Source organism: Sciurus vulgaris (genome assembly GCF_902686455.1).
Source record: "Sciurus vulgaris genome assembly, chromosome: 3".
Lineage (NCBI taxonomy): Eukaryota > Metazoa > Chordata > Mammalia > Rodentia > Sciuridae > Sciurus > Sciurus vulgaris.
Genome location: NC_136463.1, coordinates 173987354 through 174013165, shown reverse-complemented (window position 1 = coordinate 174013165; position 25812 = coordinate 173987354). Strand labels below are relative to the sequence as shown.

General features: G+C 38.0%; 1 protein-coding gene across 2 annotated transcripts in view; it reads left to right on the top strand.

Moving 5' to 3' along the window:
- Window positions 1-4976: 4976 nt before the first annotated feature.
- The window catches only part of LOC306658319 (phenylalanine--tRNA ligase beta subunit), a 64711-nt gene continuing 43875 nt past the window's right edge, over window positions 4977-25812 (top strand). The window contains exons 1-9 of one of the 2 annotated variants that reach the window (XM_079135138.1): window positions 4981-5050; window positions 6314-6490; window positions 12399-12454; window positions 14265-14419; window positions 15018-15087; window positions 16095-16210; window positions 22686-22836; window positions 23647-23755; window positions 24901-24971. In XM_079135138.1, coding sequence (XP_078991264.1) covers window positions 15046-15087; window positions 16095-16210; window positions 22686-22836; window positions 23647-23755; window positions 24901-24971 — 489 coding nt within the window. In that variant the 5' untranslated portion in view covers window positions 4981-5050; window positions 6314-6490; window positions 12399-12454; window positions 14265-14419; window positions 15018-15045. Of the gene's footprint in view, window positions 5051-6313; window positions 6491-12398; window positions 12455-14264; window positions 14420-15017; window positions 15088-16094; window positions 16211-22685; window positions 22837-23646; window positions 23756-24900; window positions 24972-25812 lie in introns of both variants that reach the window. The other variant, XM_079135137.1, reaches the window with a different exon arrangement.

Sequence of the window (25812 nt, the reverse complement as noted above, 5' to 3'; positions counted from 1 at the left end):
CAAGTCTTAGGCCAACCTCAGCAATTTAGGGACACCCTAGGCAACTAAGAGAAATGCTGTCTTTAAAAAAAAAAAAAAAAAAAAAAAAAAAAAGAACTAGGAGCTCAGTGGTGAAGTATCCCTGAATTTAATCCCCAGTATCAAAATAAATAAAGTAAAATGTCATCTACAACTGTGCTGCATTTTAGGTAGGCTCTATGTACAAATAATTTTATACCTGACAGCATCTCTTTCCTCATTACTACCCAAACCACAGGCAGTACAGGAAAAAACACAATCATCTCAGCTACTCTCTGTGTGAACATTACATATTTTGTAGTCAAAACAGTCATCTTATCTGAAGGGTAATGGAAATAATATTCCTGCAACAAAGCCCCCCAATAAGAATGGAGAGAGGTGCGGCTCAGGAGGGAGGGGAAACCAGCCAAGGAACAACGGGCCCTGGGGGAAAGGAGCGATACTGAATGCTGGACCCTAAACCATGACCTTCCCCATGGCTAATTAGTCCTCAGTGGGAAGCACAGCAAATACCAATGCGCAAGATTTGAGTATGCGTCCCTGGGAGTCTGAACTCTTATCTCCCCAGGCAACAATGAGTTCCAACCTTTTGACAACTACCCTCCTAAATTAAAGTGTTAATCTGTTCAACTAGCTCCTGACAGTCAAAACTGCATGTACACAGCTCCCAATGATTATATCATTGTGCCCTTAAAACCAAAATTCCCTCTGTAACTGGGGGACGTTTTCCCCATTCGGAAGAAGTCTTCAAAGAATAAAGGCTTCTCTGAATCCGTTGAGGTCTGCTTCCCGTCCTTTTGTGCTTACGTTATCCAGGTTCTGATCCTATGTGGTTTCTTGGCAATGAGAGAACTAGGTTGCTATCAGTGTCTGATCAGGCATGCAAAGAAGTAAATAATAAAAGCAAAAACCATTAATTGCAATGTTGTAGACTATAAAGGACACAATGAAGTCTCAGCACCCAGAGATAGCTGTTAATAATAATACTTTGACGTTTATCATGCCAGCTTTTTTTTTTTTTTCAATTTTTATTTTTGTAGTACTAGAGATTGAACCCAGGACTTTGCCCATGCTAGGCAAGTGCTCTCCCACTGAGCTACATCCCCAGGCCCAGCTGTTTTATTTTTGTTCAGTCACACACATTTATGCCTATGTATTTATTTGTTATGGTACTGGGGATCTAATTCATTTTACCACTGAGCTACATTCCCAACTTTTTATTTTGAGACACAGTCTCAGTAAGTTGCCCAAGCTGATCTCTAATTTAAAATCCTACTGCCCCGAGTGGCTGGATTATAGGCAAGCACTATCACCCCTGGCCACATATGAATTTTTAAAAATGATGATGGGAATGTGACTTAGTGGTAGAGTGTTTGCCTGACATGCATGAGGGCCTGGGTTTGATCCCCAGCACTACAAAGTAAATAAATAATAAATAAGGTACAAACAACAAGAAATACATATACACACACACAAAACAGTATTATTGTTGTTGTCATTGCTATTTGTGGTGCATGATGAGTCCAGAGCCTTGCACATCCCTAATCCTACATTATTTTTAATCTTTGCATAATATTCCATTGCACAGAGGTATAACACTTTATTTATTCAAATAATATTGTTGACTATTTAGATTATTCAATAATTTCTATATTGAAAAGAAAGAATATTTGTCTGATTATTTCCTTAGAAATTATTCTAAGAGTGGTATTTCAGGATCAAGGAGAATAGGTTAAAGTGTTAATTCACATTGTCAAATTGCTATTTGTATTCCCTACAGGAGTGTCTAAGAGTGCTGACTTTCTAAATACTTGCCAGCATGGGGTCATGTGGTTATTTAATTTCTGATAATCTCCTTGGGGATAAATCTCTCTGCTTTCATTGTGGTTTTAAATTGCATTTCCTCTTCCCCTTTTGTTTATAGTTAACGATTTGCTTTTTCACTTCTTTACATGTTTTTTCCTACTGAAGTAAATATTTACAAAAAGAAAACATATCAAGTATTCCTATCATTAAAAGAAAACTTCAAATATCGAGAGAAGGGACTACTGTGGGCTTGAGGTTCTTGCCATGTATTACTGAACAAAACACAAGAATCTCTGCTGTTGTGGAATGTATGTTTTAGCAGGGAGAGACGTTTATACTAATAACTATAACACATAGCAGGGGCAGGGATGAGACTTTTGAGAATACTCGAAGGAGCTAAGGCATGTAGCCCTATGGAGTCTCGATGCAGGAAATTTTAGGCAGAGAGAACTGCTAGTCCAAAAACCTAGGGTGTTCAACAACTTGCATGAGAAAAAGGAAATAAGAATGAAAGAACGTGCATGCAGCTATGGTTCTTGGATAGTGTAAGCTTGAGGGGCGGCGGGTGGCCAAACAGGAGTCGGAGAAAAGCAGCCGAAGCAAGCTTTCTTGAAATTTGGTTCTCCGGGTGAAATTCCCAGCCCTCTGGGGTAAAGATCAGGGTGGAGAGCCAGAGAAAATCACATGTGGACCCCGCTGCCCAGGGTCTTTATAGGCCGGAATAGGTGGGGGAAGGCTTGAGGGTTTAGGGTCTCTCTGAGGTTGGCTGGAGACTACTGCAGTTGCAAGACCCACTGAGGTCTATCTGCAGGTGTCTGATTGGTTGTTCTTGGGCATGCAGGCTGCTTGATGCCCCGCTCTCTTTTCTTCCAGTGGGTTGCTAAGTGTCCTGCCTCCCTCCCATGCAGCTGCTTAAATCCCGACCTGACAGAGAGAAAAATTTCCTAAGTGAATCTGTGGAATGATGTTTGATTCCTAATAATATATGAAAACAATATTTTTAGAACTTGAAAATATTCAGAATTCCATCTAAAAATTAACATGACAAAATAGTCACAAACTCTCTTCCAAATAATAATGTATAATGATTTATCTGTTAGTCAGCTAATGTTATGTATGAGAACTCAGCTTAGTTTTCTCTTTTCCATTGGAATCTTTTAACAGTTTAGCTAGACAAAGAGAAGGTGCAGAGTACCTGCAATGTGTGCATGATAAAAGCCAGAACAGATGCATTGGGGGATGTGGAAGATGGGAACAGAATGTCCCCAGGTGTTCCAAGACTAGCAGGAAACTGACTAACGAGTAGGACAATTGACCTATTTCAGGACCAATGACTTGATAAGAACTATGCTAGTCTTGTTTTTGTTATTTGCAGTACTGGGGATGGAACCCCAGGGCCTCAGGCATACCAGGCAGACACTCTATCTCTGGACTATACCCCAGGCTTATACAAGGTATTTATAAGAATTATTTCTAAATCTTATAATTCTCAAAGTGTGACTACCTCTATTTTATAGAGAAGGACACTTAAGTTCAGATGGTCTCAGAACTCTTTGGAGTACCCAGAAGACAGCAATCAGCACACACTAATTCAAGATGTCTTTCATTCACATATCAGCACAGTAATTCAGGAAGTCTTTATTCATTGAGTACTAAGCACCAATTTGGGGCAGAAAGCTGTAATGGCATTATGGGATGTTGCCAAGCTATTATGTTTTTCCACTGGGGACTTCCTGTGGCCATGAAGAGAAACTAATATAGTCAAAGACTGCTTGATTAACAGGGTAGCCTAACTCCTGCCCAGCTTCTGTCCCCTCAAATGAAGTGCCTTCACTGTCCTCACCAAAAGGATAAGGGCAGGGCTCCCCTGAGGAACTGGGGGCCCTCCCAAGTTGGGTGACTGGGACAGTTTGTGTCTTACTTTCATTATCTATAAAATAGGGACAATAATGGAACCTGCCTGAGTGTGTTTATTTCTCAGGACTGCTGAAACAAATTCCCACAAACTTGTTGACCTAAAACAGAATTTTATTCATTCATTGTCCTGGAGGTCCCAAACCCAAAAGCAGTTTCACTGGCTCACAATCCAAGTGTTTATAGGGCTGCTCCATAGGCTAGGGAAGAATCCCTCCTTGCCTCTTCCTCTTTCTGGTGGCTGCTGGTATGCTTGGTTTGGGCTGCCACACTCCAATCTCTGCCTCCCTCTTAAAAGGGTACATGTGATTATATTTATAGTCCATCTTGATAACCTAAGAAAATCTCTCCATCTCAAAATTCTTCATCTGTAGAGGCCGATCCCATATAAAGTAACATTTACAGGCTCCTGGGATTAGAGCCCGACATCTTTGTATTCCTTCGATTACCCTCTGGGTTGTTTCAAGGAGGAAATCTATTGCGGGCAGTCGTCTGAGCACAGCACCTGAGAGCAGATTTATACGCTATTAATAGATAGTGCATTTCCTCTTCTAAGAAGAGGTCTCTAACAACACCTTGCCATAAGGCCTCGGTGAGGTTCCAAGGCTCAGGTACTTTACTTATAAGGGCTCCAAAGAGATGAAAAATTAAATAAAATTAAGGCGTGTTAACAGCATCCCCCGCCTCCGCATTAAAAAAAAAAAAAAAAAAAAAAAAAAAAAAAGAAAAAAACCAAAGAACAAAACCTTGTATTTGCACATCCTTCCCTCGGGAAAGCCTTGGATCCGCGCACCCCTCCTCTCAATCCCTCGAGACGTTTCCGCATCTAGAGACCCCAACCCTCTCGACATCCGCCCCCTCTCTCCCCCGCCCCTCTCTCCCCGCCCCTCTCTCCCCGCCCCCCTCTCTCCCGCCCCTCGCTCGTCCCGCTCACTTAATCTGGCGTCCCAGGTCCTAGCGCGTTTAGATCCGGGACCTTCGGGTCTGTCCACTCTTAGCCTGTCAAATCCTAGCCAACTCTAGCCAATTATGTCGCCTTACCAAGCATCTAAGGCATTAAACACAAGAGGTAGATTTAATAATGTTAATAGTGGCAATATTATTCTATTCTTGTTGGAAAAGGAAGGAAAAAATTGTTGCCTGTAGACTGGCTATTTTTTATGACAGCCTGCATGAGAGGCGCCGGGTCCTACGCTACTGGGTCGCCGAGCCTCGGCCCACTCCGCAGCGCAGGCGCAGTGGTCCCGACTCGCCATGCCGACTGTCAGCGTGAAGCGCGATCTGCTCTTCAAAGCTTTGGGACGGACATACAGTGAGTGTCCGCCCGGTACCCTGGGCTCCGCGCCTTTCCTCGCAGGCTGGGACGCACTCCAAAAGGGCGACGTGGCAGCCTTGAAGCTGCCTTGCACGTTGTGGCCGTGAGGACGGTCAGAGTCTGCAGGGGAGGGCTGCACAGCCAGGCGGCTCGGCTGCCCTGGGGTAGCTTCTGGCGAGCGGCTCCACTGCGCTTGTGTCACCCGCACGTGCCCAGCTCTCGGTGTCATTCAGTCACGATCGGCATCAGGTGCCTTCTGCGTGCCTGCCCCGACATTGGTGCCTCAGTGCAGAATAAGAGGAAGTCCCCGGATTCACCCTGAGTGTAGGCATTTTAGTGCAATAAGAGCGCTGTTCCTAAGAACTGAGTTTGTGAAGGGATGGGAGGAGTTTGAGCAGAAGAGAGGGGACGGCATTCCAACCGGTCTCCGTTTTATTCGATGCTTACTGGACGGCTGTTAATGCCAGGCAGTGTGCTAAGATTTTGGGAGTGCAGCTGTGCACGTGGCGCAGAAAGAAGGTCCACTTTCTTATTCTGATGAACAGGGCAGACAGTAGAACCAGCACGATGAAAAAATGATTCTGGATAATGCTAAATGTTATCAGGGAGAGAAAAGGTGTTGTGCTGGGAACAGCATCTGATAAGGTTGGTAGTATTAAGTTGGGACCTGAATGATGATTCTGTTGGATGGGCTTATTCTTCACGCTATACTTCATCCCATCCTTAGTTCTGAAACACAAACCATTGAAAAAAAGAGGGGAAATGTTAAGTAAATTATCTCAACTGTAAGAGTCAAAATGATATTTTCCCCAGCCGTAGTTAGCAGTTTACAAAAAGACCTGTTTTACGTGTTTTTTTTTTTTAATATTAAATATCAAGGTGATAACAAAGCTCTAATCGATTTAATAGCAGGTGCAGTTTCTTAGAATAAGAGATTAGTGTTACTGTGAAAATAAAGTTACCTTTTAAAAAAACTTTTCTGAATAAACCAGGTCTGGTGGTGTATACCTGTAATCCCAGTGACTCTGGAGGCTGAGGCAGGAGGATTGCAAGTTTGAGACCGTCCTTGCAATTTAGGGGCCCTTAGCAATTTAGTAAAACCATATCTTAAACAAAACTAAACTAAAAAACCTTTCTGAAGGGGTACTTTCATTATTATTATTGTTGTTGTTGTTATTTGTGATACTGGGATTGAGCACAGGACTGCTCCACCACTGAACTACATCCTCAGCCCTTTTTATTTATTTATTTTTGAGATAGGGTCTCTGTAAGGTGCCCAGGCTAGCCTTGAATTTTCGATCCTCCTTCCTCAGTCTCCTGAATTGCTGAAATTTCAGGCCTGTGCCATCTTACCAGGCTAAAGAAGTACTTTTAGATGTAACCTACTGTGGAAGTGTTATTCTCCATAGGTTCTGTCCAAAGCCCTGGAAAGTAGAGGTAATACCCTCACACTTTGAACTTGACTCTAATTCTTTAGCCACTATTTATTATATGAAATTATTTTTTATATACCTTATACTTCTAGTCCATATTCTCACTAGTAATATGTGATATATCTGAATTACACAAGATGGTAGGTGGCAAATACTTGTTTTAAAACATCTACAATCACTTTCCAGGCAGGTCTCCATCTTGGGAAAGTAAGAAATGACTCAAGTTTTTTTTATGACCTATTGACTACCGTCCAGTTGTTTGCCATATTCTCTGCCCTCCCCATTCTTTTCTAACATTGTGAGTGATCGGGTAAGCTTGATTTTTACACCCCACCCCCTCAGAGAATGTTTGTTAGTTATTGGGTCTTCAAACATTTTGACAATAAAGATTGGTGTTTTTGAAATGTATTTCAGATGAGTTAGAAATAATATTCATCATTAATTTATACTGCGTTCTTTCTTGAAACTTTTTAAGTACCAATTGGGTTGAGGTCAGAGTTTGAAAAGCATGTTTAGCAAAACCTCTGGTTTCCAAATGATGTAGGTCCATTTCGTTTCTTTCCTTTTTCTTCTTTCCTTTTTTCTTTCTTTTCTTTCTTTCTTTCTTTCTTTTTTTTTTTTTTTTTTTTTTAATTCTCCTTTTTTTCTTGCTTTCTTGGATAATGTCTTATGCGTCCTTTCCGGTACACATTCTTTCTCTTTTTTCAGTCCCTCCAGGCTTGCCTCCTTGTGGAATTCTATAGTTTCTTCTGGTTGCAAACATCCCCTTCAGGGTGTATTTTCTAGTCAAGCATGCTTCTCTTTTGGCTGTTTTGTTATGCTTAACATGTTAGCTTGTTCACCTCTAGAGTGAGAGGTCTGAGAGAGCAGGTAAATGGGAAAATGCTCAAGCAGAAACCTCAGTTTTAATAATGGCTTGGAAGTGATATACCATCCCTTTTCATATTCACTTGGTCACACAGACTAATCCTGACCCTGTGTGAAAGGGGACTATATAAGGAGGTAGGCATCATTGGAAGCCATCTTGATAGCTGATGGCTACTGTTCTCTTCCTGGCCCACAGTAATTCACATTCTCCTACATGCAGAATACTTAGCCCCACAAGCGTCATCCAGTTTCAGCAGCTGCTCAAAATCCAGAATGTCATCATCTGATGATAGCTCCTAAAGTTGTTCACTCTTGGCCCGAGAGGCTCAAGAGCCAAGTTATCTGGTTCATCTGACATATAATAGTGGGACAGGTGAAGGATGACTACTACAGACATTTCTCTTCAAAAGGGGAGAAAATGGAAGACACAGAGTCTCAGGTCTATGGCAATTCTGAAATCAAATGGTGAATGTTAGATGTTCTTGATTAGGTCTCAGGGCTTGGGATAATTCTCTCCATAAGTGTGCTTTTGGCTCTTGGTTTTACCCTCTCATTGATTCTCAGAAAGCATGTGCTTCACAGATGATTAATTTTCTAAGTCTACTTCCTGCTAATAGAATTTTGAGGGTCAAAGACTTCCATTTTTCTTTTTGGCACTGGGTATTAAGTCCAGGGGTACTTTGTTGCTGAACTACATCCTCAGCACTTTTTATATTTTATTTTGAAATAGTGTCTCATTAAGTTGCCCAGGTTGTTCTCAAATTTGTGTTCATTTTGTCTCAGCCTCCCAAGTTGCTTGGATTATGGGCTTGTGTCTTTGCACCCAGCAGAAGATATTTCTAAATTTTAGCATTGTTTTACATCTGGAGAGGTTGAATTCTTTTTAGGGGGTGAGTACTAAGGACTGAAATTCAGAGTGCTTTGCCACTGAGCTACTTGCCCAGCCCTTTTAAAAATAATATTTGAAAAGTTTGAGACAAGATGTCCGTTTTAGTCACCTTTGTGTCACTCTGACCAAAATACTTTACGAGGACAACTTAGAAGAAATGTTTATTTTGTTTCGTGGTTTCAGAGGTTCAGTCCGGGGTCTGTTGACTTCATTGTCCTGGGCCTGGGGTGAGGCAGAACATCATGGAGGATGGTATGGCAGAGGGAAGCAGCTTGGGACATGGCACCAAGAAGCAGAGGAGAGCTCTGCTCACTAAGGGCAAAATATAAAACCCAGAGACATGTCCCTTGTGACCTGCTTCCTCCAGCCACACCCTGCCTGCCTACAGTTATCACTCAGTTAATCCATAGGCTAAGGCTTTCGTAATTTAATCATTTTAACTCTGAAAATTCTAGCATGTTGGCTTTTGGGAAACACCTCATATCTAAACCATAACAATGTCTTACACGCAGCCATCCTGCCTCTGCCTCCCAAGTAACTGGGATTATAGGTGTGCGCCACTGTGCCTAGTTGAGGCCTAACATGTTAAAAATCATCAATATCCTGACTCCATTTTAACAGTCCTTCCTTTAGTTTATCCCTTCTCTCACATAAGCAGCAAGAAAAAAAAAAAATCAGGGTGCACCTTGAGCACTCATTGAAAATCTTAGTTGCATCACCCACTTGGTTAATGGTCTACATAATTGCAGACTAGTGTTGTTAAACTTTTGGCTTCTAAATAACCAGGATTTCCCTTCTGCTTTCTAATAACACTCTCCCTTCTTTTGTGTCCTTATTGCCTTCTGATCAATAGCATTTCGAAGGCTCTTAGTTTTCGTTTACAGTACTCAAAGCCTGCATCTGGTTCCAAAGCTCTACATAGTTATGGTTTTTGTTATGAAAGCATTGCACCTCCAGGGAGGTGTGTGTTAATAATGCATTGCTACCTGATAATTTACCCAACACTAGTGAGTGTGAGACAACACACCTCATTATTCACACAGTTTCTGAGAGGCAAGAATCAGAGTGGCTTAGCTGGGCTGTTCTGACCCTGTATCTCTTCAACTTGCAGTCAGGGTGTCAGTTGGAGTTGCGTTTGTCTCAAGGTTTAGCTGAACTGGAGAATCTGCTTCCATACTTCCATTGCATCAGACCTAAGTTCACACAAGGGCATGAACACCAGGAGGCAGAATTGTTGGGGGCCATCTTGGAGGCTGGTTACCTCTCTTACTACCTACATTAGTTAATGAGGACTCCACCCTTTGTTCCCTAAAACCTGAGATCTGGGAGTCATCCTGGACTCTCTTTGATTGCTCACTGTTTCACCTGCCTTCAGTCAACCGTTAAGCCTTTCAGATTTTGCCTGTTAGCGTTTCTCATAATCATTCCTTCCTCCTCATGCTTGTGCTCTTGGGGAGACTCCCTGCTACAATTGCTCTCTACCTTCCACCAGATTTTAAAATGCAGATCTAGGGCTGGGGATGTAGCTCAGTGGTAGAATGCTTGCCCAGCATGTGAGTCTCAGAGTTCAGTCCCCATCACTGGAGAAAGAAAAAGCAAATATAATTACATTTTTGCCCAGCTGAAAAAAATCCTTCAGTGTAACTGCCATTGCTTGCAGGTAGGACAGAGGGCAAATCCCTTGGTATGTCATGAGTTGTACTCTTTCTCCTTGTTCTGTTTCTCTCTTTTTTAAAATACCAGTTCATGTTTAATAGTTAAACAACATTAATTTCTAATATACAAATTAACTAGCCATTAAACAAATCACAAAAATGTTACAAGTAAGATGTTAAGAAGATGCACACAAGACTTTTTTTAAAAGCAATGGTAAAAAATAGTGGTTGATTGTCCATATGTTCTCTAGAAGTATTATACAAATTCTTGCATGTTAAGATGCATTTTTGGCTATCCTTTCAGACATACCCATCTATTCCCCAATTTTCCTGAATATCCATTCATTAACCAACAAATACTTATTGAGTGCATTTTAACACAGACTGTTTTTGGTGCTGCTGATTAGAGGTAAGCAAAGTAGACTGGGTTCCCATAGTTTTGGGGCTTATGACTTCATCATTTAAACATGACCCTGCTCACATTTACAATATCTGACCCTGCCCAGACTTTCAGAGGTGGAATGCTGGATTTAAGCTACAGATTCAGATTTCTATAAATGTGTCTCAGATACTAATATCAGAATTAGACGGGTAGCAATATCAAAGATTTTGTTGCTTTGGGACAAAATATCCAGAAAGAACTAAAATTCTGATTTTTAAAACAAAATTAGGTCAGATACAAGAATTTCAAAAGGGATAACCTGAGAAGCTCAGAGAATGAAAAACAATTTTTTTTTTTTTAAACAATACACAGTAGAACTGCCACAGCACCTGAACCCTCCATAAATATACTGTAGAAATTAACTGAACACACGGACACGTTCTCTACATCTCTGGTTTCTTTTGGAAATTCTTATCATCTGTTTCTTAGTTTTTGTTCTTTTATAAATTCTTTGCTATCTCTGCTGGCCTCCTTCTATTCCTCAGTGTGCTGGAAGCATGGCCCTGACCCAGAGGGCCAGACAGCACAGCTGAAGGGATGTTGACCTGTGGTTTTTCTTTCTCATTTTGCTTGAAAAAGGGCCTTGTGCTTACAAGGCAAGCACTCTACCGACTGAGCTATCTCCCCAGCCCCCAAGGATCTGACTTCTTTTGATGTAACATCCACTTTCTTAGTTAGCTCACTTCTTCACCAGCAAAATCAAACACCTGGGTAACTTTAACTTTTTCAGCTCTTTAGGTCTTTCTAGTTTTTTTGCTTTGATCAGCAGTTTACTGGAACTCATCTCTTCAGTGTCCTCTGCTATCTTAACTGTGTACTCCAGGGCAATTCTAATTTTGGTCCCATGTCATTGAGGAAACTGGCCCAGACAGAGCTCATCCTTCTTTTTGCTTGCATGCTCTGACCCAGTACACTTCTGATTTCTTTGCTACATCAAGAGGTAGGAAGGATAGTAGAACAAATCAAGTCAAACATTATTATCCTATGTACATATATAACTATATGACTGGTGGGATTCTACCATCATGCACAACCAGAAGAATGAGAAATTATACTCCATTATATATTATGTATCAAAGTGCATTCTACTGTCACGTAAAACTAATTAAAAGTAGTAATGACAAGAGTTGTATTTTATTTATCTTTGTAACTTTGCATCTAAGTGTCTGGCATATAATAATTGCTCAGTAAATATTTATTAAGTTGAAGTTCAGTGTCTTGATCAGATTAATTTTTTTTCCCCTTCCTGGTGTTGGCAGTTAAATTTAGGACACAGCACATTTGCTAAGCATACATTCTCCCACTGAGCTCCACATCTGTCCCCTATTCAGGAATCTTAAGACAGCTTTTCACTGGAATATACTAGTAATGATAGTTTGTGTTCAATTTTTGATAATGTGAAAACTCTGAAAATGCTGTATCAGGTGTCAAAGCAAAGTGGAATAAGAAAAGAAACAATGCAGATACACTGTGTTTCAGGATACTATGCCAGCTCCATTATCTGCCTGATGACATTTAAATCTATAACAGTTCCACGCTAAAAATGACTATAAAGGCCACTTTATGGGTGAGATATTGGTAAAGTTTTACAAAGGGTACCAAGAAAATTTATAAAAGGTACAAAGCTCCCAGAGCTAGTAAGTGGGATAATCAGCATTCAAAACCCTGATTGACTTTGCTGTGAAGCCAAGTGTCTGATGGCCTCAGAATTTTAATGATAGCTGGGCTTATGTGACATTCTATTGTGTAGGATCTGCGATTTGAGCCTGCCTTATATTTGATCTCTATTTAGCAGGTTGTTTTTTCCCCTGTGTCTTTGCACACTTCCCAACACTGGTAACCTAATCCTGTACTTGAGCAATTAGTCCTGTAATAGTTTTGTGTGTGTGTGTTTTTGTTTTTGTTTTTTGCAAAACTTGTTTGTTGTTCAAATGGTGATATCTAATGCTTGATATTTAGTATGCTCAATATAAGGTAATTATTAATAAATACAATTTATAGACCATTTTCATTGTGCTGAACAAATTAAAATTAATGGTCTCTTTTTTTTTTCCCCCAGCTAATGAAGAATTTGATGAACTATGTTTTGAATTTGGTCTGGAACTTGATGAAATTGTATGTATTACTTACTTTTCAGATATTCTGAATATGAACTCATTTTCCAGAGGTTGCTTATCTTTGTTACCTAATAGTGAGACTGTGATGATTCATCTGTGGGCTGTAATGTTTTCTGTGTTCCGGGGAAATTAATTTGTCTCTCTAGTTCTATTTTAAATTCCCTGGGCCTTCTTTTCATTTGTGAAGTAAAGGGTTTAGATTATACCATCTTGGTACATCCTTCTTGCTTTCAAATATATGTGGTTTTTTTGTTTGTATAAGATTTTTGACAGGTAGCACTGATGAACTCAGTCTTTGCATATGGTCTTTTGATAAAATAAGATACTATGAATGAAAGATTTAAGAGGTGTGTGTGTGGTTTGCAAAAGAATTAGGGCATTTTTAATTCAGATACTTCATTTATCGGGTACTGTATTATGATGGTTTGAATTAGTCATATGGTGGCTGTGAGAGGACATCATGTGAAATAAGTCTTTATGTTAATAGAAAGCCATCATTTTTTTTTTTTTAAAGCAGTTTATTGGTGGTGGAAATTTTGGGAATTCTTGTTAAGTGGAATTTCCAAAAAAAGGGTAACAGTAGCAATTGGATATAACTTACAATCATTTTGATTGAAAAATTTGTATTTGAAGTTCTCTGCTATAGTAGTCATGGGGAATAGAAATCCATTTTCTATACAGTGTGGTAATTAAGGTACTCCAGGCTTTGCCACTGCATTAAAAATTACTATCCTGTGATGTTCCTCCTCCTTCTCTTGGTTGCCTTTGTTTTGCTGCCTTTACAGTATATCTTTACTGTCACTGGATTGTGCCTATTGTTTTCTAATTGTTACCAAAGCTTCTGATGATCATATTTTTTTCCTGATGATGTTTTTGTTTGCTTTTACATTGTCAGTCATCCTCACATTCCTGCTAGGCTTGGGTGCCCACAGGATTTAACTCTTGGATTTTTGTTTTTTTGTTTTTTGCAGTGCTAGGGATCAAACCCAGGGCCTCATATATGCTAGGCAAATGCTTTACCACAAAATTACACCCTCAACTCAGGATTTAGATTTGGAATCTTTGTCTTATAAGAAGTTGTATTCTTTTTTTTTTCCCCTCCCTTCTCAGTACTGGGGATTGAACCCAGGGGTGCTATGAGCTACATCCCCAGCCCTTTAAATTTTTAATTTTGAGACAGGGTCTTACTAAGTTGCTGAGGGTCTTGCTAAGTTGCTGAGGCGGCCTAGAACTTGTGATCTTTTTGCTTCAGTCTCCAGAGTTACTGGGATTACAGGTGTGCCCCACTGCACCCAGCTAGAAGTTGTTTTTATTTGGTGATTCATCTTCACTTTCCTTCTTTGACACTTTTGTTATTGCTCCATGTTCTTGGTGGTGTCTTCATGTTTTTTTAGATGGAGATGGCAAACTTTTTCTATAAAGGTCCAGATAATAAATAATTTAGGCTTTGGAGGTTATATTATCTCATTTGTAACTCAGCTATTGTATTGTGTGACAACAGATAATATTTAAATGAATCGGTCTGTCTGTCTTCCAGTAAAATTTTATTTGCAAAAGCAGGTGCCAAATAGGAGTTGACTATTGTTTGCTGACCCTTGCTGTAGGTGGATTTGTGCTATTATGGAATGACTGAGGATGCTACATGTCTGAACTGAATAAGAGTTTGAGTGTTTTTTTGTCTGCTCTGATTATAATATTTAATATTTTCATATTGTTTTTGTTGCAGATATAATAAACCCATTTTTGTTATAGAGAAGAATGTGCATAATGTAGTTTTGTTTACTTTTTCACTTTTTGGCTTGTTTTAGACATCTGAAAAGGAAATAATAAGTAAAGAACAAGGTAAAGTAAAGGCAGAGGGGGCCTCGGATGTTGTTCTTTACAAAATTGATGTCCCTGCCAATAGATATGATCTCCTGTGTCTGGAAGGATTGGTTCGAGGACTTCAGGTCTTCAAAGAAAGGTAAATAAAACGTTCATTACATACTTAGTTAGGGTTCTGGGCCTCTTTTCTCTTTTCTTCTCCTATTCTTGTCAGCAATCATGTTTAAATCTCAAGAAACAATGTATGAGTGAACACCTTTAGGTCCCCATAAAAGGAAGATTGGAGGATCAGATTCATGAAGATTGTAGCCATTTGAAAATTGACCTGAGTCAGGGAATACTCATTTGGGGAATGCATTTGAAAATTGGGATTAGTGAGTTTATGGCTTCTTAAAAAGACTCCACAGGTTTGTGTGATTTCCCTGCCAACTGATCTTTTTGGAAGTGGCAGTTCCTTGGATTTGTTAACATTTGGAGGAAAGAAGAGGTGATAGTTCTCCAGTGATAGAAAACTTGCTACTGTTAGGTGTCCAGTGGCTTTTGCGGATAACTTTAAGTGTTAGAAAGTTTGTTAGTTTTTGTTTTCTTGTTCTTAGTATTTGACTTGCTATAATTCATCTCTTTGCCTTAATTCTTTTGATTTTTGTAAACATTCTTTTTATTTATAAGCATAGAATGTAATCAATTTATCAGATGTTTTCACTAATCATCAGTAACTTTGTTTAACTATTTTTTAGGATAAAAGCTCCGGTATATAAACGTGTAATGCCTAATGGAGAAATTCAAAAATTGATTGTCACAGAAGAGGTAAAAGAATAAATTCTTGGCTGGGACTGTGTAGCTCAGTGGTAGAGTGCTTGCCTTGAACATGCAAGGCATTGTTCAATCCTCAGCATCACATTAAAAAAATAATGATAAATACAGATATAAAAAATATAAAAAAATTCTTATTTTTTCTTTAAAAAAATATCTCTTCTGTGTGTTTAAGGCGGGGAGGACAAAGTAATAAATCTGACTCTTCTGTCAAATGTGATTTTCTGTGATCATTTGGATATGTTTTTAGCCTGTAGCTCTTAAAAATTATCAACTTATTACTAAGAAACAAAAAAGAACAAAGTACCTGTTTTCCATAAATAGTTTTGGAAAATATCCAAATGCTTATATGGAAGGCATTTGCAAACTAGTGTTGCTGCTCAATGGTAGAATGCTTGCTTATTAGCATGCACAGGGCTCAGGGTTTCATGCCCAGCACTGCAATCAATAAACATGTTTGAGATACATTAAAATTGTGATATAGTAACAAAAATTTTAAAGATAAAGTGTGGGAGGATTATCTTGGTAAAAATATAAACTGTGAGCAAATCATTTTCATTTTTATTTATTTATTTTGTACTGGGTGTTAAACCCAGGGATGTTTAACAGAATCAAGTCAGGGTCTTGCCAAGTTGCTTAGGGCTTTGCTAAGTAGCTGAGACTAACCTTGAACTTGTGATTCTTCTGCCTCAAGTTTCTGAGTTCCTGGAATTTCAGACATGTGTCTCCATGCCCAGCTGAGCAAATTATTTTAAAAATCAATTTTTTCTCAATTATTTAGTAAGTTTTAAAAATCTCACTGAAATGTAAATTCTGTGAGAGTAGTAATTTTGTCTCTTGCTTACCACTTTATTTTGTTACTATTGATTGGCAAATTAATACACTTTTTTGAATCCGAATTTTGGCATTGTTAGAAGTGTGCAGCTACCTTTCTGTTATAAGATATTATTACAAAGAAAAGCCTTAATATTTACTGTCTCTAATGATATTTTTAATTTCAGACAGCTAAAGTACGCCCTTTTGCAGTAGCAGCTGTTCTCCGGAATATTAAGTTTACTAAAGATCGATATGACAGCTTCATTGAACTTCAAGAGAAATTACATCAGAATATTTGCAGGTTTCTCATTTTGTCTTGTTTCCTCTATGCTTTTTCCTCTGTCCTGCCCCTGTCCTTCCCATCCTTTTTTTGTTTCCTTTCTCCCTCTTTTTCCTTCTACCTTTTCTCCCTCTATCCATCTCCTTTTCTTCCTCTTACATTTCTAAACTAATGGTATATGAGAGCTTACCTTTGCTTTACCAGACAGATTTGTTACTGTTTATAAATGATATCTGTATGGAGAAATAATCAATAAATTTTGAATGCTATTTAGAGAAGAATTAATCTAGTCATAGAAATTTTGTAGTTTTGTCATTCAGAGCATTAATGGATTATACTGCTAAGTGTACTCCATGGTAAAGTTTGGTCTAACATTTTCTTTTTTAATGAACAGATTTTTTTTTCTCTTTTTTTATTTGTTTTTTCTATTTATACATGATAATGGAGTGTATTTTGACATACATACATGTAGTATAACTCATTCTAATTACAATCCTGTTCTTGTGGTTGTACATGATGTGGAGTTTCACTGGTGTGTTATTCATATGTGAATATGGATATGTCTGATTCATTCCACTTTCCTAGTTGATATAAGCGTTTTAAAAGTGGAAAAAAAGAATTTGACTTGATCTCACTTTTTGAATAAATAAAATTATGAATTGACTGATAAAATTTGAGTTCAGAACTCAGTGGCATAATGTGTACCTAGCATGTGCAAGACCCTGGGTTCATTCTCCAGCACTTCATTAATTAATTAACTAAAAGACTTGTTTAAATGACATGATTGTATTTATTCTATCTCTACATTACTGTATATCATTTCCTGCACAACTTTCTTCAATTCAGTGATATTCAAACCCTTAAAGGTCTGGGAAGATAAGAATGGGGGTACTTGAAGTAATTTCAGTATTTCAAAAATTCTAGTGAAAAGTGTATATTTATTGATGATGAGAAACCCCAAACTTGAGCTAACATATCAAGTTTCCTTGTGTTAGTTCTGAATAAGTTATATCATGTTGATCGAAAGATACTGACAGTTATACTTGATTCTAGACTGTCTTTGTAGGTGAGATGAATGTCTTGTAGGCAGCTTATTGCTGAGTCTTATTTTGTCTAATCAGCCATTCTGTGTCTTAATTGGAGACCAAGACCATTTACATCCAGGGTTATTATTGAAAAGTATGTCATTGTCCCTGTCATTTTGTTGATGTTCTTCAGGTTTGATTTTTCTTCCTATGTTGTCTTTGAGGTTTGATGGTTTGCTCCTTTGATGATGTTTGATTTTTTTTTTTTTTTTTTTTTTTTCTCTTTTGTGTGTCTCATTTTCTAGTGAGACCTGTTTTTTCCCGTGCTCTAGTGATTGTGTTAATCGTTTTTCTTTAGGATCTAGGATTCCCTGAGTGTCTTCTGCAGTGCTAGTCTCATGGTCATGCTGGTCTAGTTTTTTGCTTTTCTTGGAAGGACTTTTTCTCCTTTTTTTTAAAAAAAAATTTAGTTGTAAATGGACACAATGCCTTTATTTTATTTATTTATTTTTATGTGGTGAGAGGATTGACCCAGTGCCTCACACATGCTAGGCAAGTATTCTACTGCTGAGCTACGGTCCCAGCCCCTCCTTATTTTTAACACTTCCTTTTGGCAGTGTTGGGGATTGAACTCAGGGCCTTACATAATGTTAGGCAAGTGCTATACCTCTGAGCCATAGCCTTAGCCCTTCTTCTCCTTTGATTCATTACTCCAAGCCCTCCTGGTTGAGAATTCTGCTGCTATTGTAATGGGTTTACTTTTAAATGTGACTTGGTGCTTCTCTCTTGCAGCTTTTACTATTCTTTCTTTGTTCTCTACTTTGGGCAGTTTAACTATAATGTCATGGAGAAGTTCTCTTCTGGTCAGGTCTATTTGGGGTTCTAAATGTCTCTGGTACCTGGATGTCTTTGTTTTTCCCAAAGTTTGGGATCGATTTTGCTATTTTATCGCTAAGTAGGATTCCTCAGCTTTCAGTATGTAGCTCTTTTCCCTTTAGTGTGTAATTATTCAGATGTTTGATCTTTTAATGGTGACCCAGAGATCTCATTTGTTCTCTTCATTCCATTCCTTCCTTTCCTTCTCTTCCCCTTTTCAATATACTATTTTAGCAGAGTTGCCTTCAAGCGCTGATAATCTTTCTTCTACTTCATCTAGTCTGTTGAGGCTTTTAGTTGAGTTTTTAATTTGACTTACTGAGCTTTTCATTTCTAAGATTTCTGTTTTTTCTTCTCTTCAGAAATTTGCATCTCTTTATTGTGCTCATTCATGTCCTGTCTTGTTTTCTTTAATTCAACTGATTATTTATATTCTTTTGGATTGCACTGAACTTTAAAAAATATATTTTGTTTCAATTCTTTGTCTAGCATTTCAGAACCTTCTTTTTTTGGTAGTGGGGATTGAGCCCAGGGATGCTTTTCCACTGAGCTACCTCCCTAGCCTTTTTTAGTTTTTGAGATGCGGTGTCACTGAATAATTGCCTAGGGCCTTGCTAAGTTGCTGAAGTTGGCCTCCAAATTGCCATCTTCTTGCCTCAACCTCCCAAGTCACTGGGATTACAGTCATGGGCCACCATGCCTGAATCACTTTGATATCTTTGACCTCTCTTATTAGGAAGTTATGAACTTCAGAAGGTGTCACATGCTTTGTGTTTTTACATTTCGGTGTTTCTCTGTGGAGGTTTTTGCATCTGTTGGGATGGATATCTCTTCCACTTTTATGTGAGAACTTTTTCCTGAAAATGTATCTGAGATATCTTTTTGAGGTGTAGTGTTGACATTAATTCTAACTGGAATTTGTAGTGCAATTTCCTTGTGATTTCTTTAGCTGTGCCTTTTGACACAAGGTGTACTGTGTTGGAGCCTGAGAAATTGCTTTCTGTGTCAGTCTTATAAGAGTTGGACGCTCAGGTGGTTAAAGGGTGTAGTGTACCGAGCAGAGTACTTGTATGTGCTCTGGTTATTCCATGGGAATGGAGACCCCTGTCAGGTGTCGGGGTTTTCCTTGGGCTCTGTTGATATCGGCTATTTTTTGAAAACGGTTCTACTACTGGGTGTTCCAATCACAGTGGTAGGTCTGGAATTTTACTCTATGTAGACACTGGTATAACCCCAACTGTTTCTCAGGGAAAGTCAGAGGGCCAGTCCAAGCTCCCCACTGTGGCACTCACCTCTAGTCTCAACCCAAGGGTATGGGAGTGATTGATGCAGTTCCTTGTAGATTCCTTCCCCTGTTATTACATTGTAAGAATGGGGCTAGGTCTTGCCTGGAGCAAGGTGTATTTACTTTTAGCTGGACTGAGTGTAGCTCAGCAGCCTAGACTCTACCCAGGGGGCTTTGAGTCCCAGGCCCAATCCCTAACACCAAGAAGAAAGAGGAAAAAAGAAAAAGAGATTAAGAAATACAGTAGAAACAACACCATCATTAACAAGGAAGAAGACAGGGGAAAATAATATAGTCATAAGATAAAATGTTAGAAAAATAATAAATGCAAAATTATAAAAGGGGAAATAGCAGAAGTAAAAAAAATGAGAAAAGGGGGGAAAAGGGAAAGAAAAATAATATTATTAAAGAGAGAAAAGAGAAATAAAAAAGCATACACAAAAAAAAGACAGCAACAACAAAAAAAGAATTAGTAAAAATAAAATTTCTTCTCTGCCAGGTGCTTGAATGAGCTGGCAAGAGTGGATATTTGCAGTCTGTGCTGATTGAAGTTTCTGTGTCTCTCTATACCCCTTGGACAGAGCAAAGGCTGGGGCTATTCACTCCCCCTGTTTTATTTTTGGTGCTTGTCAGTAATGGCACGAGTTGGTTGAAATGTCTCTCAACTGCTTTGCATTCCCATTGAGGAAGGGCAGAACACAGAGCTCCCCAGAGGAAGATTCTCTCTGGGCCTGTTCCGGTTGTGCGCGCTGAGAGCAGGATAGGTGCCATTCCCATGGCGTGTCAAGGAAGTAGCACAGCATATGAATTTCCCCAAAATTGTCTCCAGAGGTGTTCGTGCAGAGAATGGGGTAACACCAATTCTGTGGCATGAGCCTATATGTCCCCAAAGGTAGAGAGAAGCCGAGGAGTCTCAAAAGATCTGCCAGGGGGTTGGAGTTGGAGCAGGTATGGCAGTGGGTTCCCTGTGATCTGATGCCCATTTTCTGTTGCCTGTTCTGTGTCCTGTGTGCCGTCACACATGCCTGCTCACTTCCCCAGACTCTGGTAGCTGTATGATCAAGCCACAAATTCCAAAAGGAAGTGCTTGCTGTACCCCACATTCTTCACTCAGTGAGAACTCTCCGCAGATTTGTGTGAGTCTCTCCCTGGGCTAATAGCCGTGATATCAGCAATGTTTTGAAAACGGTTCTACTACTGGGTGTTCCAATCACAGTGGTAGGTCTGGAATTTTACTCTATGCAGACACTGGTATAACCCCAACTGTTTCTCAGGGAAAGTCAGAGGGCCAGTCCAAGCTCCCCACTGTGGCACTTACCTCTAGTCTCAACCCAAGGGTATGGGAGTGATTGACTCTCAGGACCACCACTCAGCAGTGCCATGATATTACTTTGGGGTCTTAGAGACAGGGAAATGCATGGGCCTCTCACTCCGAAAGCAGTAAGCTCAGACAGAGGGGCCCTTTTCAATGTGACTCCCAGTTGCAGCACTGTGAGAACATGCTTGGAAGTGCAGAGAACTCCAGAGCCCGTTCACCATGGAAATATTAGGACTATTGTCTGTTTAGACTGCATTTCTGCAAGTTGCTGAAAACTGTGCTATTAATGGTCACTGGGCCTCTCCCTCTTTTATTTCCACTCCCACCAAGTGGGCCTTCCCTCTTCCTTAACTGCACTTCCATGTAGTTGGTACTGGGACATTCTGTCTGACCCTCTATTTTACTGTCCACAGTCTCTAGGTTTCTCCAAGTCTGTCTATCCACTGTTGAACTCTAGTGTTTTCCCCTGATCATCCACCTCAAGAAGCAGCTACTTTCCAGTTGCCTTAATTCTGTCTCGTGGAGAAGCAGGCGAGTGCTCGGTGCTTCTCTTCTGCCACCTTTCGAAGTGACACTCAAGCTCTGTTTTGTATAGTATTTCTCGAAACCATGAGCTTTCTTTAAGGGAAGAAGAGAATACATCCTAATAGTCTGGTGTGCTAGAGTCATTTCCTTCCAGTAAATCCTAATTAACATCTTTAGTGAGTTTTAGAAATTTATGTTTTCCAAGGAATATATCCATTTTAAGTTATTCAATGTATTGCCATAAAGTTGTTCATAAGGTTTTCTTACTATCCTTTTAGTATCTGTAGTGATGTCACGTCTTTTATTCTTTTTTTCCCCACTTTGTCAGTGTGGTTAGAAGTTTATCAATTTTATTGATCTTTCAAAAAACAAACTTGTGGTTCATTGATTTTTTTTTTTTTTTTATCCTCTTTTTTTTGTTTTTCATTGATCAAGCAGTGCTCGTTTCTATGACTGACAATTCTACCTTCTTACCTTTGGATTTGACATTTGTTAATTTATCCAAACTTACTGAACCATGTATATTTCATTGTGTGGTAGTTCTATGTTTATTGTCTTCCATAGGCACACAACTCATTGATGCTTCTTTTTTGCTTGCCAGCAGTTCTATTCAACCATTGTTTATAAAGTTGTAGTTCACCATTCTTGATCAAAATTCAGTATTATGGATTTTCTGTTTAAGTACTCAAATATATGTGCACATATATGATAAACTAATTTAAAGAAATCTTACAAGTTCTGACCAAATTTCTCATTTTGAATTCACTGTTAAAATTTTTAGACTCAAATATGTGACCCTTCCGCAGGATTCTAATTTATTATTACATTTCCTAGCTTTGTTTTATATCCCTATTTCTATTTCTTTCTTTTCTATTTTGTAGCTTGCTATAAATTCCTAAAATTACCTTAAATTCTTTGTGGATAAACTATAGAACAACTGGCATTATTAGTTTTTGAACTTCGCTACACATTAAACTTGATATATTATTCACAGCTTTAAGTTTTTTTCATTGCCTAAGGAATACAGCTATGTGACAGAAAATTTAAGAAAATAGAGAAAGTTAAAAAAAAAAAAAAAGAAAGAAAAACCCATAAGAATTAAGTAGCCTACCTTAATCATGTATATAATTTATGTTTACTGGAGGATATGAAGAAGAAATCAGTTTAAAGAAGGTAAAGGAAATACTGACTTGAAGCTATCCTAGTAACACAGCACTTGGGAAAACACCGAAGTGTGTTTTAAGTAGTTTTATAATTTCTCAGTATTTGAAGAGTTGCAAGAATTTAATTATTATATTCTACTAAAGATGTCATACATTCAAAAGAGCTGTTTTAGGGAAGTGTTTAAAATAAGTTTTTAAAACATATGGTCTGTGTTATTTTTAGAATTTCTGCTTTGAAATATTCAGATCTTTCTCCTTCATTTCCTTTCCTCCCTCCCTCCTTTCCCTCTTCCTTAACGTTTAGGAAAAGAGCATTGGTTGCCATTGGTACTCACGATTTGGACACTTTGTCAGGTCCATTTACCTATACTGCAAAGCGCCCTTCAGATATCAAATTCAAGCCTCTGAATAAGACTAAGGAGTATACAGCCTGTGAATTAATGAACATATATAAGGTAAATATTCTTTTTATTGTGCATTAGCTTTTAATAAATCATCAGATGTGTTCAAAGTTAAGTTCTTGGATTTAGGGAGATGTAATAAATGCTTTGTAAAAAACAACAGTTTTCAGCTCTAATCCAGAGATACTAATTTCCTCTGATTTAAAGTGGGGCCTAGATCATAATTTTGTTTTATTTATTGTTAACTTTTTTAATCTGTGGGTTGATTTTAATGTACTTGTAGAATTAAGAACTACTGATAGAGACTGTATCACATTTTAATCTTCATACTTGTATATAATTAAAACTCATGCAAATATAAGGAAAGTAATATTTAGTAGGTGACTGGGAGAGATACTATCATAAAGTGTCTACCTTTCATTACTAGCATTTTAGAGTCCAACAATGAAAATGAATTCTCCATATACTTCCAATTGCAAATAGCAAATAGAAATAGTACATGTCATTTTGGAAAAAGCAGCTGTTATCCTTGACCTGATTTGCAAGTGATTTCTTTTTGTTTAGATAAATAGTTTTGTGATAGTTTGCATTTTGTTTGAGATGATTTGGGCACACCAGTGTAAATCTATTTTCATTCTTGAAAAATGACTCAGTTGTGTTTTCATTTGTCCCCAGTAGGAGAAGAGATTGTATAAAGATGTTAAGATATTAATTTATGTTTGAAAATCTTTTAAGTGAAGAGCTTTTTGTTATTTGGAATATTTTATGTTTTTCTGACTTTCCCCCCTCTTTTTAAATATCAGGATATAAATTAATTATAGTAATAGAAATTTTTAAAATAACTTTGACTTAATTTTTTTTCAGACTGACAACCAACTTAAACATTACTTGCATATTATTGAAAATAAACCTCTGTACCCAGTTATCTATGATAGCAATGGTGTCGTCCTTTCAATGCCTCCAATCATCAATGGTGAGTTTTTTTATGAGCATCATGGATTTTTGCTGTTTTTTTAATTCTTCAGCAATTTTGTAGATTCTCTGTAACTTGGCTAATCAATTCAAACAACTGATTCTCTCAGGTCTTTTGTTGATTTTATTCTAATAGTTTTCATTCACTTAATAATATTTTACTAAGAATTTTTATGTAATTTACAAATGTGTAAATATTTATAAATGTATGAGTGCTTATCAACATTTATACATTTATAAGTATTTCCTGATACCAGTTTCTGGGTTCTGCTATAGTCTTCTGAAGTATGTTGATATTTTAGTTTTAGTAGTCATTTACTTGGTTAAACTCAAAAGTCAAACTCTGTCTTGCCTGTAGTTTTATAGTTAAACTATAACTTTATATTCTCCACTCTTAATTTCCTTTTGAAGGTTATTTTATGAGGCAATTTGAATGTGTTTGCAGAATTTAAAGATGTCTAAGTCATGGATATTTGGCTTTTTGGACGTGAGGAGGAGGTTTAGCTAATTCACCATGAGAAGGAAAATTCTTTTTTGGGGGGTACCAGGGATTGAACTCAGGGGCACTCTACCACCGAGATATATCCCCAGTCCTATTTTTGTATTTTTTAAATTTAGAGACAGGGTCTCACTGAGTTGCTTAGTGCCTCACTTTTGCTGAAGCTGGCTTTGAACTTGAAATTCTCCTGCCTCAGCCTCCTGAGCTGCTGGGATTACAGGTGCACACCACTGTACCTGGCGAAAATCCTCTTCTTGAGATCTTGAACTTTAGCAGTTATGGTGGTTAAGAACATGGTCCTTATAGTTAACTAGTTCTATACCCAGAGCTTACTTAGACTTGCTGTTTGCTAGCTTGTGATTATGGCAAGTAGCTTAACCTTTGCAAATCTTAGTTGTCTTGTCTGTAGTTCAGTCATAGGTTGTGGTAATGATTAGGTAACAGTCTCAGTAAAGGATTAGCATTCTTTTATTGTATTCACCAACTTGCCATGGGACCTTAAAATAAAAGTTGTATATTCCCTTATCTCTAAGATGTTAATTTATATTTTGTTCTAAATTTAAAATGTAGTTTCTATTTTGTTGAGCTTTGTAGTGCAATTATTTTTTTTAAATGGTTGTTTTGTTATTGTTTTGTGTTCATTGCAGGGAATCATTCCAAAATAACAGTAAATACTAGAAATGTATTTATCGAATGCACAGGAACTGACTTTACTAAGGTAAATACAAATTCAAAAAAAATTTTTTTCCAGTATTAGGATTGAACAAGGGGCACTTGACCACTGAGCTGCATTCTTAGCACATTTTAATTTTTATTTTGAGGCAGTCTTGCTAAGTTGCCCAGTCTGGCCTTGCATTTTTGATCCTCCAACTTCAGCCTCCTAAGTTGCTGGGCTTACAGGTGTGCCCCACCACACCAGCTAAAACTTCTAATTTTTTACCATGAAATAGGATATATTTTGCTTTTAAGCCAAGCTATATAAAAATTAAGATATATTTTAAGGTATACGTATTTCATAGATGGGAACATGTTTAGAAATTTAGAAAATTAAAACTGTAAATTCTGTATGTTGTTTATGGTGTTTTCATTCATTTGACAAATGTTTAATGAGCACCTACATGTCTTTCCAGTGCCAGGAATTTAAGAATGAGTTACATGTTTTTTGACTTCAAATAACTAGTCTAATGGGAGAGTTAGCCATATACATGACTGTAAAAAAAGATATTAGAATAAGTACCATAACAAGATCTGTAAAAATCATTTATCTTAGTTGGTTTCATTTAAATGCTGAATGATTTCCTTTGTGTACTTTGAAGTTTTTTTTTTTTAAATGAACTAGCTGTAGAGGAGTTTTAAAATTATCCAGAAATAGTAGATTACCAGTTGTTCACTCACTTTTATTTGCTACCTATGTTGGATTAAGTTGAAATGAATTACTATGAAAGCTCTTTTTTTTTCTTCCCAATACTGGAAATTGAACCCAAAGCATCAAAAATTCTAGGCAGGTGCTTTACCATTGAGTTACATCCCAGGACCTTTTTATTTTTGAAACAGGTTCT